Below are 14890 nucleotides of genomic sequence, written 5' to 3'. Positions count from 1 at the left end.
TCCAGGCTGAACGCATTAAACAGAGTGCGCGACATGGGGACGGGATAGTGTAATACCACGCAATAACATGAGGGAAAAAAGCAAGACTGGCAAAACACATTGTCAGTCACAGCTGTCACACATGAGGGAGTAACACAAAAGTCTATCAACAATGTATCTGTTACAGTCTACAATCCGGTTTCATAGATCTGCACGAGTAGTCCCCTGCCATTAAATCTCTCAGAAGCCTCACTGTTAAAAATACCCAAACAATCTGGTGCAGCAGAGCTCTTCAAGTGGCAGATATCAATGGTGAAGTAAGCAGTCTAACAAGGGGGTTGAGGGTGAATTCGGGCTCTCTATTTAGCAACGACAATACATGAGCACACTTAATTACGCAGTCTCTAGTCTAGATCAACAGAGTCTTCCAGCAGGCAAGAGACTGGCGCATTCATTAAGAGCGAACTGGCTCATTTCTGCTTTACTGGGGGAAAGTTTCTTTTGTGCATGTGGAACAGAGGCTAAAATTCAGACCCATTCACTAAAGAGGAATGAGGGGAAAATCACCACAAATAAAGTCAAGACTTTGGCCTATATTTCTGACAGATTTGTTTCGGTCGTGACAGAAAAATAGCACTTGCGTGCAGAATTGTAAGTGCGCTGAAGCAATTCCCACAGAAGCTGGTTTTTACAAGTCATAAAAACCTCTGTGATGTCGTTTCGGCTTTGTTCTTTGCCCCTGGTCTACAGTTCTCACAGAGAACAAATGTAATGAGAGGGAGGAAGAGGCAAATATTAATTCATTTGAATATCATAAAATGTTAATTTTTTTTTTCTTTTTTTTCAGAAATGCATGAATATATTGGTCGCACACTGTTTAACTTTGCAACATTTCAAAGTCATACAATTATCTTGAGGTGATCCCCCCCCCCCCCCCCTTCATCGCATGGAGCTTTGACAATAGCAGAGGAAAAGGCAAGTATGGGGCCATAATTGATGGCTCAAAGCTCAAGCTTTCTCTCTGAGGGTCTGCTCAGGTCCTGATCCCCTGGCCTCAACCTGAAACAATCACTCTTAGTTAACGACAACACTTCAGCTATTGACAGCGTGATCCTGTAAAGCAGACACTTCAATCAACAGAGCGGCCGCAGGAGGTGTTGTGTTGGCGGGGAGTAAAACAGGGAGGGGGGGCATGGGGACGGATGAAATCAAGGAGTAAATAAATGAATTGATGAATGAATAATAGATTGGCCAGCTAGTGGCGTCTTGGAGCAGCAATGCAGTATTAATAACTGACTCTTACTGTTCGTCTCTGTGTCATCACTGATACTCTTAGGTGGACCATGGCCAGCATAACACACTGCTGATCTGTACATTCGATCCGGATTACGAACTTTCTTCAGTCCTTCAGGAGGCAAAGAGAAAAGTAGAGAAAATCGAGGAAAAGAAACATTCTTCCAGCCTGAAACTGCTAAGCACACTCCCCATGCAAGCAAAAGCAACGAGACAGTATATTGAAATACATGAAACACACAAGAGCTTTGGCACAGTGAGGTTGTAACAATGATAACTAAACACAAAATCTTACATTCGTCTACCTAAAGTAGTTTGGATCTAAAGCTACCGAGCATTTTTTTATTCCTGGAAGAAAAACTGTCAATAAGAGGGGTCAGAGTGGCTGTGACCCAGTTTGATACAGGTCAGTAACGCTTCTCATTGTTCAAGTGGTAAACTGAACGATTCAATACGATCAATCAGCAGAGGCCGTGCAAAGCAGTCCGTAAAGGTCTATTACGTGCAGACATTAGGAGTGCTGCGTCTCAGCGGCCTCTCACTGGATCTGGGTAGCATCCATCCATCCCTCAAAGACCCAATTAAAAACACTGAGGGAAAAAAAGCGAAGCGCCCAATTTCAAAGCGAGTCTTCTGATGTCGTACGGTTGAATTTGTCCCGTCCTTTCCAAAACAGCGGAGAAACATTTGCACCCCTGCTGCACGTTTCGCTGCTGAATGCTTCGCCCTGAACTTTGTGTGAAATGATGACGTCAGGAAACTTTTTAAACTGCACAAGCCACGTCACTACATTTCAAACAGCTGCCTCTTCTCTTTTTTTTGATTGTTTTCTTTGAACGCATGCAGTAAAAATGCACCCGTGTGGATTTTGCGTATCAGTTATAACTCTCCCCTCCATCGCTGGATTTGCATTTATTTGATTTTAAATTAATGTAAACATGCTACAAAGATGTGCTAGGCCCAGAAAAGAAGCCAATTGTATACAGATTCAACCTTAGAGCATGAATAAAAACCTCAGGCTTGTCTTAAAAAGTCTCCCTCTTTCATTTCTCACATATGACTCTTGTGGTGGAATATTTGTATAAGACTCTGCTCGAGCAGATTTTTAAAACCGCAGGCTGTAGATTTATCCAGAGCAGTGTCATTGTAAGACATATCAAGCCTGTCCTTTCGCTGCCCTCTTGGCCTTGTGCTTGAAGTAACGCACGCACACAGTTTTTTATGAGTGTGAAGGAAGAAAAAAATACCCCCGAGGGCCTGGGACAATCAGTTAGGCTCGAGAGAAATACCCCAGGATGTAAACATTACACCACGAGTGAGTCTGGGTCATGGCCCCTGGGTTTAACATAAGAAGCGCGTCTCACTTGTTATGGGCCATCATAAGGCCTGACAAACAAGTACGAGCCATCAGCACTTGCCCGCATACCACAAGGACAAAAGGTTGAGGGAACATTGTTCAGCTCTCTCGACTGTTACTGAACACCCAGGTACATGTCCTGCAAAAGCTGAAATAATGATCCTCACTGGCAAGCCATGTTCTATATTCATGAAGAGCTGAAACTAAGAAAAACTAGAGGCAGGAGTAAAGACTCCTGACAGCTCTATGTGAGGGCTTTGAGGGCTGGGTTTGCATGAGACGACATGGCATTTACATAAAGGTATGAAGCAATCTCCCTTGCTCTCTAAGCTCTCCTCCCTCCTCCCTCCTCCTCCGTTTTCCACTGACCGGCCTCACAGGAACACTGAAAATAACTTGACCGTCTCAGCAATGGGACTTTCAAGTCAGGGTTTTTCAGAGCGAGAGCTCCGCGTGTTCGAGAGGCGTTACGGCTGTCAACCACGTCCTGTGTGCAAGGCTCATCTATGACGAAGAATACATTAGGACTGTACACCACGAGGATGTCATTACTATCACAAAACCAGATGTCTTCCTCTTTTTTTTTTCCTTTTTATTTTGTCATAGCCCCAGACAGAGCTCTCACATGAGTGTGCTTTTTCAGCTCAATAGCACCCCCTTGTGAGACTCCATTTAGCGGTTGGCACACTGACATCCAAACAACTAAAATCCCAGTTGTTTTATCATCCCCCCCTCATATGAACAGACCATTTAAAACACTATTATGTCGTTTTTTGTTTTTTTTTTCTTTACATCAGAAAGAGTTTGTGTTTGAGGCTGCCGACGGCGACGTCTGACGGAGACTAGTTTAAGTGTTGTATGCCTGCAACAAAGCACGAGGAGCTGCTGGGAAACAGCTGGACCAAAAGATTTATGCAGAAAGCTTTTCTTCTGCACCCCCACCACACTTCCCTCTATCTCTTTCTCCTTCAGTTTTTGCAGCCGGTTCGAAAGTCTACGATCACTATTTTTTTGCTGCACTCTGAGGCCAATCAATCAAAAATCAATAAACATAAAGAAAAACACGAGTCCAGCCAAAAAGATGCCTCACTGTCATACTCATTGAAAAAGTTAGCAGTTAGCAGTGCGACCGGAGGGGCCGTGGCGAAAAGACGTCATCACTAAAGAACAGTAAGTTGCCGAGTATTTACAAGTAGGTTTGTTCAAATCTTTTTTTCTTCTTCTTCATATCATATGCAAATTGATCAAACTGACAGTGCAATTAGGCAACTTCAATGCAGTCAGCATCAAACGTCATTAACCGGGAGAAGCTGCCCGGACAAAGTAGTCCCTTTAAAAAATAAATAAAAACCACGTATCAAAACCGTTTCTTGGTGCCTTTATTTTCGTGCTGGGCGACTCTTTAATTACTCACCCAAAAATTCCATATGGGCCTGTCTGAATGACAACAGATCTCTCGCGCGCGTGTGGGCTGCGATAAAATATCCCACTATGAAGGAAACAATTAAGTCTGGCGCATTTCATTTTTAGTTCGCGAGCCGTGTGAAATCAGCTGAAAAGGGTGGTGGAGGAGAAAAAGCATCATTCTCTCATATGTGTAAAGTAGTGTGATGGGCAGGCTGCTGAAAATCCTACTCTCCATCCTCCCTGTTTCCTCTGGTGTGATGGCATTTGAAGCGCGATGGGGCATAGCGAGCGGAGCAGGCTTTGCAACGATTTGATACCCCGTGTTTCAGAGCAAATATAGGCCAAGTAGAATTAACTGGCATTTGGAATAACGTAACAGTCCCTTACTTAGAAAATACATCACTTCTGGCTCGTAAACACTGTTCGCTGAACGCCAACTGAAAACGCTCGCGCTCCAAGGGGGGAACTGAACGACCCTGTCCAAGACGGAGGGGGATGAAAAAAAAGAACGAAAAAAAAAAACTAGTCTTTCACGTTTTTTATCAGACATTCCTTCATAAATATTTCAGTACCTTCAAAACAAGCTGTAAATAGCCGCCAGAGAAGCGAACCGCACTGACAAATAAACTACCAGAACCCAGCCGCTTTCAAAGCTGGGTAATAAGGGAAGAAGTTAGTCGATGCCAATGACATGTTGTCGTTAACTTAGCCTTGTTGTTAACAACTTGAATTACTCGCAATTTGACAAGAAGCGCGAGCACATTAAACCTTAAACGCGGTACTTTCACCACGTTGACTATTTGTCCCCGTGGCGTGCTTTAAATGTGGGCTACGCTGGGAATAGTAGCTGGCTAGAATGCAAGCTAATATTAGCTGGCTAGTGATGTCTCCACGTTTTAGCTGCCTATTCGGAGGAGAGCAGCGGAGCCGTTTTCCGCCGAAAATCTCTCCACTTGTCCTCGCGCTCCCGTCGTCTCCGCTTAGAGTTGCGACGGTTCTAAAAATCACACCGCGGTCATACAAGTAAATTAATCCCATTATATTTCTCTTACCTTCCGGCTTGTTTTCGGCAGCCATTTCCCCTTCACGCGCAACATCCTCCTCCTCCTCACGACCGTGGGTACCACGCGCGTGCACGGCGAGGACAGCACGAGGAGGGACCGGAGGAGCAAGCGGCGAGTCGGTCCGACCGAGGAGAACTTACTATTGGCTGTGAGGCAGTGAGTGACAGAGAGGCTCCGGGATGAAAAACAACACATCTGCCCTCACCTTGGCACCACCAGCTTCCTCTTTTTCCTTTTCCTCTTTTCTTTTCTTACCGTGAATTTAGAACGGCTCAGAAATGCTGCAAGTCTGACAAGACGCCTTTGTTAAAACAAAGGCAATATGAAAAGTGAGAAAGGAAAAGATGTTGAGGAGGCTGGCTGCACAGTTTATTTTTTAATTAAAACTAAACAGGTCATCAGCACAAACTGCTTCTCTCTGAGTTAAAGTTACTCGACACTGTCAGTCATTACTGATACAAAACTAGTTGATATCATGTTAAATAAGCCGTTTTATTCCCCCCCCCCCCCCCCCCCCCACACACACACACACACACATACATAAAACTACATAGATGACTATCTATGTCATACAGTAAACCAATTTGCAGAAAAAAAGTGTTTTAAGAATCAATCTTTTTTTTAGCCTATCTAATACTGTGAGAATGAGTCATGGACGCAAGTAGCTTATTCTAAACTTAGAAGGAAGACCCACATCAGCAGAGAAACCGAACAGTCTGTCAATAAACGTCAGTTTAAGAGCATTCAAGATGCTTTACTTCTTGTGGGACCATTTGGGAGCTGTTGATAGGGTCCAAGTCAACGCAATTACTGTAACTCCAGAATACCACTTGTATTTTTTCAACTGGTTTTGGTGCAATCACATGTGCGTAACAGAAGTAAGGGTACTTTAAACTGATGCGGATGGCATTAACTGATGGCATTACTTAATCGTGTCAACAACGCGGTTTAACAGTGTTGGAGTGCAGTGCGGAGTTGGAGGTGGTGGTGCTGAAAGAACAGCTCCCCTGCTGCCCGGAGCACGCGCGCCAGTTACCAGGCTTGTTGGTACTGCGAAGACTAACGATAAACGAACTAATAAAGGACCTAATGTATTTGAGCGATTCTCTAATCCTCGCTTTAACTGCTTCTAGTTGCATATGACGCAGTCGATAATCCCTGCGGATTTAAGACACACATGCTTTCTCAATATAAACTATTTTATTTTTCTTCCGTCTCAAGATGAATAGTGATTAATTAGATGTTATACCTGAAAATAGCATGGCCACTATATATAAAGCCGTGATCACAGTAACTCGAATTTCAGGAAATTTGAAAAAAAAAAAGAAAGAAAAGGGGAAAAAAAGAATGCCGAAGTTATTTAAAATGAGGATGAAAAAAAATATTCTTGTCATTTTGAAAAATAGCGGACAGTCACGGAAAGTCTTCCTCTATAGTTGTAAATACTAACGAACAACTTCAACTTCTTTTTTGTTTTGTTTTTCTTTCTCCCTTTTTTTAAATAAACAGTTCTAGAATAGAAAAGTAGAAAACCATCTGCGGAGTTATCACTCATCCCCAACACAAGCGGGCGCACGCATGACTTTGCTCGACGTAAATGACACGAAGAAGAGATGACCGGGCGTAAACATGGCGTCTGCCTTGGACGAAGATGAGATCTGCAATGATGACTACTATTCCCTGCTTAATGTCCGAAGAGAGGTACAATATGCAGTTGTGATGTGAATAGATGCCTGTGCGGATGTATGTATCAACCATTCTATAAACTCTCCTCGGTTGTTACTCAGCTCGTAGCTCGTAGAATAAGTTGTAACTTTAGCTAGGTAGCTAGCTTGTGACCCTCGACATTGATTCCTGTACAGTGACACTTCGGTTAGTTCTTAAGATGAACCACAGGTTGTGGGCTCACACCTTTGGCAGCATGAGTCGTCCTTTGTGGAAGTAAGATATTGAGACGTGTGCTGCTTCGGTAATGTGCAGCCGAATGCGAACAAACTGACAAGTTATTTTCAGTTTCAAACTGATGTAATACACTGTGCTAATTGGCTAGTGCTACAGGTGTAACTTGATTCAGAGCTCCATCTCAACACTTGGTCAGCCAAGGAGATTACAAAATAGACGTGTGGTCCTGTTAGTGTGAATTGCTTTCTTTCGGTCTTGATCATATATTTCCATCAGAGAATATAATATTGATCTGCATGTTATTTCGCACAAGTTGTGACTTAAGTTTATGTTCCGCTACAGAGTAGCTAAATATACGGCACTGCAAATGTTTACTTCAGGCTGTTTTTTTTTTGTTTTTGTTTTTTATGTAAGAACAAGTGGTGCATAGTTTAGATGTTGACACGATAGATATTCATTGTAAAGTAGTTTAACACAAATTAGATCATTTAAACGTGGAACTCGTAACTCCAGTGACCAAGTTTGCCTCATAATGTCTGCAGCAGTAGCATCAGGGATGAGTTCAACTGTAACAGTGATATGTTTTGGGCTTTTTCCTGTCTTTGATAAAGTTCCCTCCTATTTTTATCTTCTCCAATTCAATGGTGTCCCCCAGGCTACCCAGGAGGAGCTGAAGGCAGCATACCGGCGATTGTGCATGCTGTATCACCCTGACAAACACCGGGATCCTGAGCTGAAGCAACAAGCAGAGCAGCTTTTTAACCTTGTACATGAAGCTTATGAAGGTAGTATAACCTTCTAACACATGATGATGTTTACTCCCGTTTCATCTAAAAGGGAAATTAATGAAACAAGTGTGGATAATATTATTCTGTCATCTTCTTTACAGTGTTAAGAAACTTTTTTTTAAAAAGCAATCTGTCGGTTGGTATCATTGATGGTTATGTCTTTCAGTGCTCAGTGACCCACAGGCACGAGCCATCTATGATATCTATGGCAAGCGAGGTCTCGATGTTGACGGTTGGGAGGTGAGTCTGTCACTGATTGTAGTGGTCAATAAATCCCCAAAAGACCAATACTTTCTCTCAGAACCAATGGCCGCTTTATTTATTTTTATTTTTTGACTGTAAAAGAATATAAACTTACCGAAACAGGCAGGAGAAGCTTTTTAAGATAATTTCAGTGGAGTTTGGAATTTCACAATGAATTTGAATTTCAGACTGTCCTCATACATATTTAAAAATACAGCATATTGAATTAATTATAAATGCCATGTGTATTGTTTGCCATTTCAATGTCATCTAATAAAAACGGATGTATTATTTAAAAAAATTTGGTTTGTGTTCTAGCTTTGAGAGCTCACACACAAACACGAGTCGTATCAATGAATCAACATTTTATTAACCTCAATTAATTAACGTCTTGACCATGCAACCCTGCACTATGTTGATTCCAACTTGGCATACAATTATTTCATGCTTACACTTGCTCTGTATGCAAATCCAATCTTCCACCCTCCAGGTGGTGGAGAGGAAAAGAAGCCCTGCGGAGATCCGGGACGAGTATGAGCGGCTTCAGAGAGAGCGGGAGGAGAGAAGGCTTCAGCAAAGGACCAACCCAAAGGTGCGTTAAGCGGAACATCACAAGCCTCGTATTGAGCTGAATGTGATGTAGTTATCTCGCTCCGCTATTATTGAACACGGTGTTACTTCTTGATCACTTTGCAGGGAATGATTAGTGTGGGCATTGATGCCACGGACCTCTTTGACCGATATGAAGAGGACTATGAGGATGAGGTTGGAGGCGGAGTCCCACATGTGGAAATCAACAAGATGCACATATCACAGTCCATAGAGGTTGGTGAACCAGTTTCTATTCTTAAAGTGATTTCTGCAGTGATCTCCCAAGCCTGTGATGGCTGTTGGGATGGAGTTTGATCTACTACTCTTATTCTATGTGCTCCACTGCAGGCTCCTCTTACTACAAAAGACACAGCCATTTTGTCTGGCTCTTTGTCAACCCACAATGGAAATGGAGGTGGCACCATCAACTTGGCCATGAGAAGAGTCACCTCGGCGAGCGGATGGGGTGAGGTATGCTGCCTTCTTGCTTATTTTGTATCTCTGCCTCGTTTGTCACAAACACAGCTGTCTGCCAGTGTTGTACAACCTACGCTGACATTTTAAGACCTGAGGCACCTTTTGCTGTTGTTTTTTTTTTTTACAGGTGGAGTTAGGAGCTGGAGACACTCACGGACCTCTCTTTGGAATGAAAATATTTCGCAACTTGACACCTCGATGGTATGTTCAGAGACACGGGAGAAATTGTCACGGTGACATGAACAATTCAAAGATGGCTTTCTTTTTTGCCTCAGCTTTGTGACGGCTCAGTGTGGGCTCCAGTTTTCATCGCGTGGCGTGCGTCCTGGGGTGACCACGGTGCTGGCCCGTCACCTTGACAAAAACACTATGGGTTACCTGCAGTGGCGTTGGGGAATCCATTCTTCTATGAACACCAGCATAGTGAGGGACACTAAGAGCAGCCATTTCACGCTCGCAGTGCAGGTTAGCAGCCAGCAGTTTTGTTTTTTTTGTTTTGTTTTTTTTCCAAGTCAATTTAGCACCTCTAAATCAACATTTGCTTGTCACAGTCGTGCCAAAATGGTCATTTACCTTTTGTCTCTGCAGCTTGGCATTCCTCATACTTTTATGATGATGAGCTACCAGTACAAGTTCCAGGATGACGACCAGACGAAGATTAAGGGCTCAGTAAAGTACGTTGTCAAAATGAAATATGACTTATTGAAATATAATCATAAATTCAAATTGAAGTTGCTAAATTTGGAGCTGCCCGATCAGGCCACAACAAATGGAACCAAAACCAAAGTCAGCTTGTGGGGTTTTTCCACTGCAGGAACACACCACAGCAGTGTGGACTCTGGTCTTATCCCTTTCTTTCTCTGAGGGGCCTTTAAGGAGAAGATTATTGTTGCTAACATGGAAAATTTGCCGTTATTGGCATCTCCATGGCGATTACCTGCCCGTTCGTGGGAAACTTTGGCGCAGCCAACCCAAAAAGTAGTATGTCCAGGACAACATGCTTGTCAAACGGAGTCCCAGTTGTTTCACGGATGTAAAAGCCATTCACCCAACCTCGTGCCCTTTGTGCAACAAAATTACTATTACAGGCAACTTCCTTCTCAAGCTCAATGTTCTGGTACCATACTTTACAATTACTGCTCATGGGGTTAGCACTTGAATATTCTAAAGACTGCAGTGAAACCCAATTTCTAATGTGCATAACTTCACCAGAACAATATTTAAGTTTTTGCTTCTCTAGATAAACGAGTCCTTCTGTCCAAACAGAGTAGGACCGAGAGTAAATGTAAATCTTCCCTTCAGCAAAGAGCTGTTTACGAGTTTATTGAAAATGGAAAAACTGTATATTAGCTTTTCAGTTGCATTTTTGGAATGCCCTCCACCAGAACTGATGGCTGAGATGTCGGCAAACTACACATAGAAAGAAGGTGACTTTGTTGTTCTGTGACAGATCAGGTTTCTTTGGGACTGTGGTTGAGTACGGTGCCGAGAGGAAAATCAGTCGACACAGTGTGCTGGGGGCCACTGTCAGCGTGGGAGTGCCCCAAGGCGTCTCCCTAAAGATCAAGTAAGTGCAACTCCCCGCTCCGTTTTCCTGTTTCGTGCTTCCAAAAAGCACCGTCTCCATGGCTACTTTTGGAATCAAGACTTGCCATCATGTCACCCTGTCAATAATTTAAAATGCGTTTGCATTTTACAGTTTAGACCTGCAGAACAACTCGTTGTCCTTTCTATTCTGGAAGAAGTCTCCTATCTGTCTGTCTGCAGATTAAACAGAGCAAGCCAGACGTACTTTTTCCCTATTCACCTGACTGACCAACTCCTGCCCAGTGCGGTATTTTACGCCACAGTTGGACCACTGGTTTTCTACCTCGCCATCCAGCGGCTTATTATTCGGCCCTACGTGCGGGCCCAGAAGGAACAGTAAGAATCCCTCTCTTTGTGCTTTAGAAAGAGCATCACAGGCATTATCGTCATCAGTGCCGATTTTATGAGCTCATTTTATTCCTCCATTTGTCTTTTCATTCATCAGAGACTTGGAGAAGCAGAGGGAGAGCTCGGCCTCTAATATAGCCAAGAAGAAGCAGGAGGCAGAGGCTGCTGTGAGTATTTGGTGCCAGTCTTACATTAATTCAGCGTTAGATTAGAAATGTAGGTGTTTGTGTTCGACTGTCAAGAAAAATAGGTGAGATGAATGGCTGAGATAAGATGCAGAGTATCAGTGAATTTCAATAACGTGATGCGGTTTCATTGTTTGTGTCTGCCTCTTCCTCTGTTTCCATCCCTGAAGGTTTTGCTCATGCAGGAGTCCGTGCGCAGGATTACTGAAGCCGAGGAGTCTAAAATGGGTAAGAGCGGCGATAGTGGAGAGATTAGTTTATCTTTGGAAATGGTTTTTAACTGTATTTGTTTCAAAAATCGCTTTGAAACAGGTTTAAGAGGAAATTTGCAGGCTGCTCACTTGAAAATCCTTTTTCAGACAGGCGACGCGTAAAATTCAAGAGCGCACCAACCTGTTAAAAGCAACACGGTCATTCAGACATCCCCGCATCAGTGAGGGAGGCACGTGTGATATTTGCGATTCTTGTGAGATTAGACGGTAACTCGAGTGAGGTTAGAAGGCAAAGTTGAAGCCCATTTTTGCACATAACTAACTGTAAGAACCAGCTATAAAAACCAAACACCCTGTGCTGTCTTTTATCTAAAAAAGCACTTGAATACACTGCAAAGACAGCGTCCAGCTACGTTCTGTGGTGTAACATCTATGACTGCGGCAGTACATATGCTGGCCACTAAGGGTAACCCTAAAACCACGTAACTGAAAGTAACCCCCTTTTTTTTTAATATCCTGGTTATCAGGTGCCTTTCCTCCACACGGCCTCACTGTTCAGAAAGTGTTGCTTCTTTTGGAGAGACCAAAGATGACTAATGAGAGTAGATTGTGACACGTTGATTTATTTGTTTGCTTACTGTTGTCACTGCTGCCTCCCTTCTTGTGCACTCATTCGGTACGCTGACCAGCCAGAGTTATCCGTCTCTGTGAACAACAGAGGGGGGGTGATGGAGGACTCTTGTTTCCCACTCTTAAGAGTTTTATTGCACTTACAATAATGAGCACAGCTGTCGTCAACTCCAGAAGAACATAATCTTTCATTTTACCCCCCCGATTTCCAGCCTCGTCTGTCAGAAAGGGAGCAAAAGCTGACGCTCGACCCTAAACGCAGCACAGAATGTTCAGAATAGGTTTTCAGACGCTGTAAAAGAGGACCTACTTTAGGTGACGAATGTGGCGGTAATGAAAAAGAATTTTGGACAATGCTGTTATTGATGAATTTTATTACAAGATCTGTGTTTCATCTGAAAAGCAGTCGGCTTTGATGTGACTGCATGCAGCTCAGACAACCTGCAAGATTGCTGTTCATTCAGACACAAAGTCACCCCATTCAGAGTCCTTGAGATTAATGGAAAGGAGAGCATGTTTGAAAGGGGCTAAGGTGGGATTTTTCCCAAATGAAGTGCCTACTTTCATTACATTAAACTGGTCCTCTTTTGCAAAAAAAACCTCTCTGCTGTTGAAAGTTCTTCTTAGAACTTTTAAGCTCAGACTGATCACAGATTGATGCAAGTTTGCCAAAGTTTAAGTTGATTGACTGTGAGAATTGTGCCTCTCCGCTGCAATATAAGGAGACTTACTGTGTCCACATCGACTGCGCTCTGAAATAGTTGCAAAGCTGCTTCCCACGCAGAAAGTGGGCCATTCAAGACTGACTTCACCAAACTGGATATTTGTTGGGATGTAATTAAAATACTAAATAAGTCAAATGTGTTCCTTTCATGCCATTTCTGGATTTAGGTCTCATCATCCTCAACGCCTGGTACGGCAAGTTTGTGACAGACAATAGCAGAAAACACGAGAGGGCAAGGGTCATCGATGTGACTGTGCCACTGCAGTGTCTGGTGAAAGACTCAAAACTCATCCTCACTGAGGCCACAAAGGTAAGAACTCTGCTCTAAAGTAGATTTTAGAACTGTATTGCTTGAGTCTGTGCACTGCTGCTGCTGCTGCTGCGTCACGTTAATTTGTCTTTCCAGTCAGGACTCCCTGGCTTCTACGACCCCTGCGTGGGGGAGGAGAAAAGCCTGAAGGTGCTGTATCAGTTCCGTGGAGTCATGCATCAAGTCCTGTCAGGAGACACGGAACCGCTCAGGATACCAAAGCAATGTAAGCGGCTCCGACAGCATAGCAGCACGTGGGAACCGAAGCCACACTGTTGCCTCATCAAGCCTTTGTAGATGTAGCGAATGTTGCGCCTCACAGAATATTTGAGCTCTCCTTTGGGGCGTCTCTGCTTTACCGGCCTGTGCCTGACCTCTGACCTCTTTGCTCTCCTTTCTGCTGTACAGCTCACAGGATCGACACGGACACATAAGGTTTCCTCTGCCGACCCAAAGAAAACCTCATCGCTCGACTGTTGGACAGAAGATGAACCGCTGTTTTAGATACGACATGGATTTAAGTCTTTGTTACTCAGATATCATGAGTTTACCTGTTTGTCTTTATACTCATTGAAATATGCAGAGTGGAGAAAGATCGTCACAGACTGGATTTATCAAAACCACTGTCCACGGACTGGGTTGTGGCCTGCTCATGTGACACCAAAATCAATGGCTACCGTCTTAAATCTGGTCTCCTAGACTCCTTGGTATCCATTTATTGTTGGTATTGCTTGTGGTTTCTATGACTTCTATGTACTGTATTGTACAAAAACTGCAGTGCCTATTTGATCGAAGACGTGAAAGCATCTCTGTTTATTTGCCATAATATTAAAATCCCTCTCAAGTTGCTCAACATGAAGTTTTTTTGTATTGCTAGTCATATTGATGGTCGAATATGTTGAACCCAAGTGATTAACTTATTAACAGTTTGCATTCTTGGGGCAGACGGATGTGTCCAAACCTTTGACTGGTACTGTCCATCACCAATATGTCTATTTTCTCAGGGAAAGGGAACTACTGAACTGTGAACATTTGAGTGAACTCTACAGACGATACGAGCTGCTGCTGATACAAAAAAAAAAAAAGAGGACTTGGCTTAAATTAAGGTTCTTCGGCTGATTCAACAAATCTTCAAACTTGGCTCATGACGGACAAACGGAAGTTGTGACCTAACAAGCATGGCGACTATAAACTTTCAGCAACCCTATATGGCACGAGTTGTGTGTGTTCTGTTCGTCCATCCCCTCATCTGGATTGGAGTGAAAGCTTGTTTGCTTTTGGAATTAAAAGAGAAACCTCGCCAAACATTTTTCCTTTTTTTCCCCCCCGCGACATTGATGTTTGTCGACCAGATGTTCGGTTTAATTTAACGAGGAAATTAGACTGTTTGATTCGCAATGTGTTTCAGATTGAAGTACCCCCAGCCGAAAATGATGTAACGTCCCAACCCATCCCGTAACACATAAAGCACAAATCTTACTTTGCCATCGCGAGCGCATTTTTTCCGGTTCTGTTACCGGAGTTTTGTGTCATGAAGAGAGAAGCTCTGCTTGACCGCTGCCTTCATTAGAAGCAACTTTAGCCGTGCTTTTCAGCGTAGACGTAAGTCTTATTTTGAAAAGTTGACGATTGCACAAAGTTTAAACAAAAAGAAAATACAAAAACGGTACTTTAAATGCATTATGCCAGTGACACAGGAGGTTGCCCTACTTTCTCCTATTAGACAACGTTTTAAATAGTAGCCTAATCCTGCGGATGAGTTTTTTAGTTGTTGTAAAGGTAGCACATTCTGT

The 14890-nt window shown here is 43.2% G+C and overlaps 2 protein-coding genes across 7 annotated transcripts in view; one reads left to right on the top strand and one right to left on the bottom strand.

Annotated features, from left to right (window-relative positions):
• The window catches only part of camta1a (calmodulin binding transcription activator 1a), a 280700-nt gene extending 275484 nt beyond the window's left edge, over positions 1–5216 (bottom strand). For 4 of the 6 annotated variants that reach the window (XM_072366794.1, XM_072366790.1, XM_072366793.1 and 1 more), the window contains exons 1-2: positions 5089–5216; positions 1283–1384 (exon numbers count right to left, since the gene is read on the bottom strand). In XM_072366794.1, coding sequence (XP_072222895.1) covers positions 1283–1384; positions 5089–5113 — 127 coding nt within the window. In that variant the 5' untranslated portion in view covers positions 5114–5216. The remainder of the gene's footprint in view (positions 1–1282; positions 1385–5088) is intronic. The other 2 variants (XM_072366796.1, XM_072366791.1) reach the window with 2 other exon arrangements.
• Positions 5217–6690: 1474 nt separating this feature from the next.
• On the top strand, positions 6691–13950 carry dnajc11a (DnaJ (Hsp40) homolog, subfamily C, member 11a). The gene is made up of 16 exons (XM_072367081.1): positions 6691–6801; positions 7658–7787; positions 7957–8030; positions 8524–8625; positions 8730–8858; positions 8973–9095; positions 9229–9302; positions 9377–9566; positions 9690–9775; positions 10552–10668; positions 10869–11024; positions 11134–11203; positions 11392–11449; positions 12955–13097; positions 13194–13323; positions 13506–13950. The coding sequence occupies exons 1-16, from the start codon at positions 6730–6732 to the stop codon at positions 13529–13531; spliced, it is 1680 nt and encodes a 559-aa protein (XP_072223182.1). The 5' UTR covers positions 6691–6729; the 3' UTR covers positions 13532–13950.
• The last annotated feature ends 940 nt before the right edge of the window (positions 13951–14890 follow it).

This window comes from Leuresthes tenuis, unplaced genomic scaffold (assembly GCF_036924035.1).
Source record: "Leuresthes tenuis unplaced genomic scaffold, fLeuTen1.0.hap1 SCAF_16, whole genome shotgun sequence".
NCBI lineage: Eukaryota > Metazoa > Chordata > Actinopteri > Atheriniformes > Atherinopsidae > Leuresthes > Leuresthes tenuis.
Note: the sequence above shows the minus strand (reverse complement) of the source record. Positions and strands in the feature narration are given on the sequence as shown.

Bases quoted from the DNA above. Each gene is read 5' to 3' on its own strand.
- dnajc11a (XM_072367081.1), top strand. From the start codon at position 6,730: ATGGCGTCTGCCTTGGACGAAGATGAGATCTGCAATGATGACTACTAT. The intron at 8,859-8,972 runs GTTGGTGAACCA...GCTCCACTGCAG, and splicing joins ACATATCACAGTCCATAGAG to GCTCCTCTTACTACAAAAGA. The intron at 11,025-11,133 runs GTAAGAATCCCT...TTCATTCATCAG, and splicing joins GTGCGGGCCCAGAAGGAACA to AGACTTGGAGAAGCAGAGGG.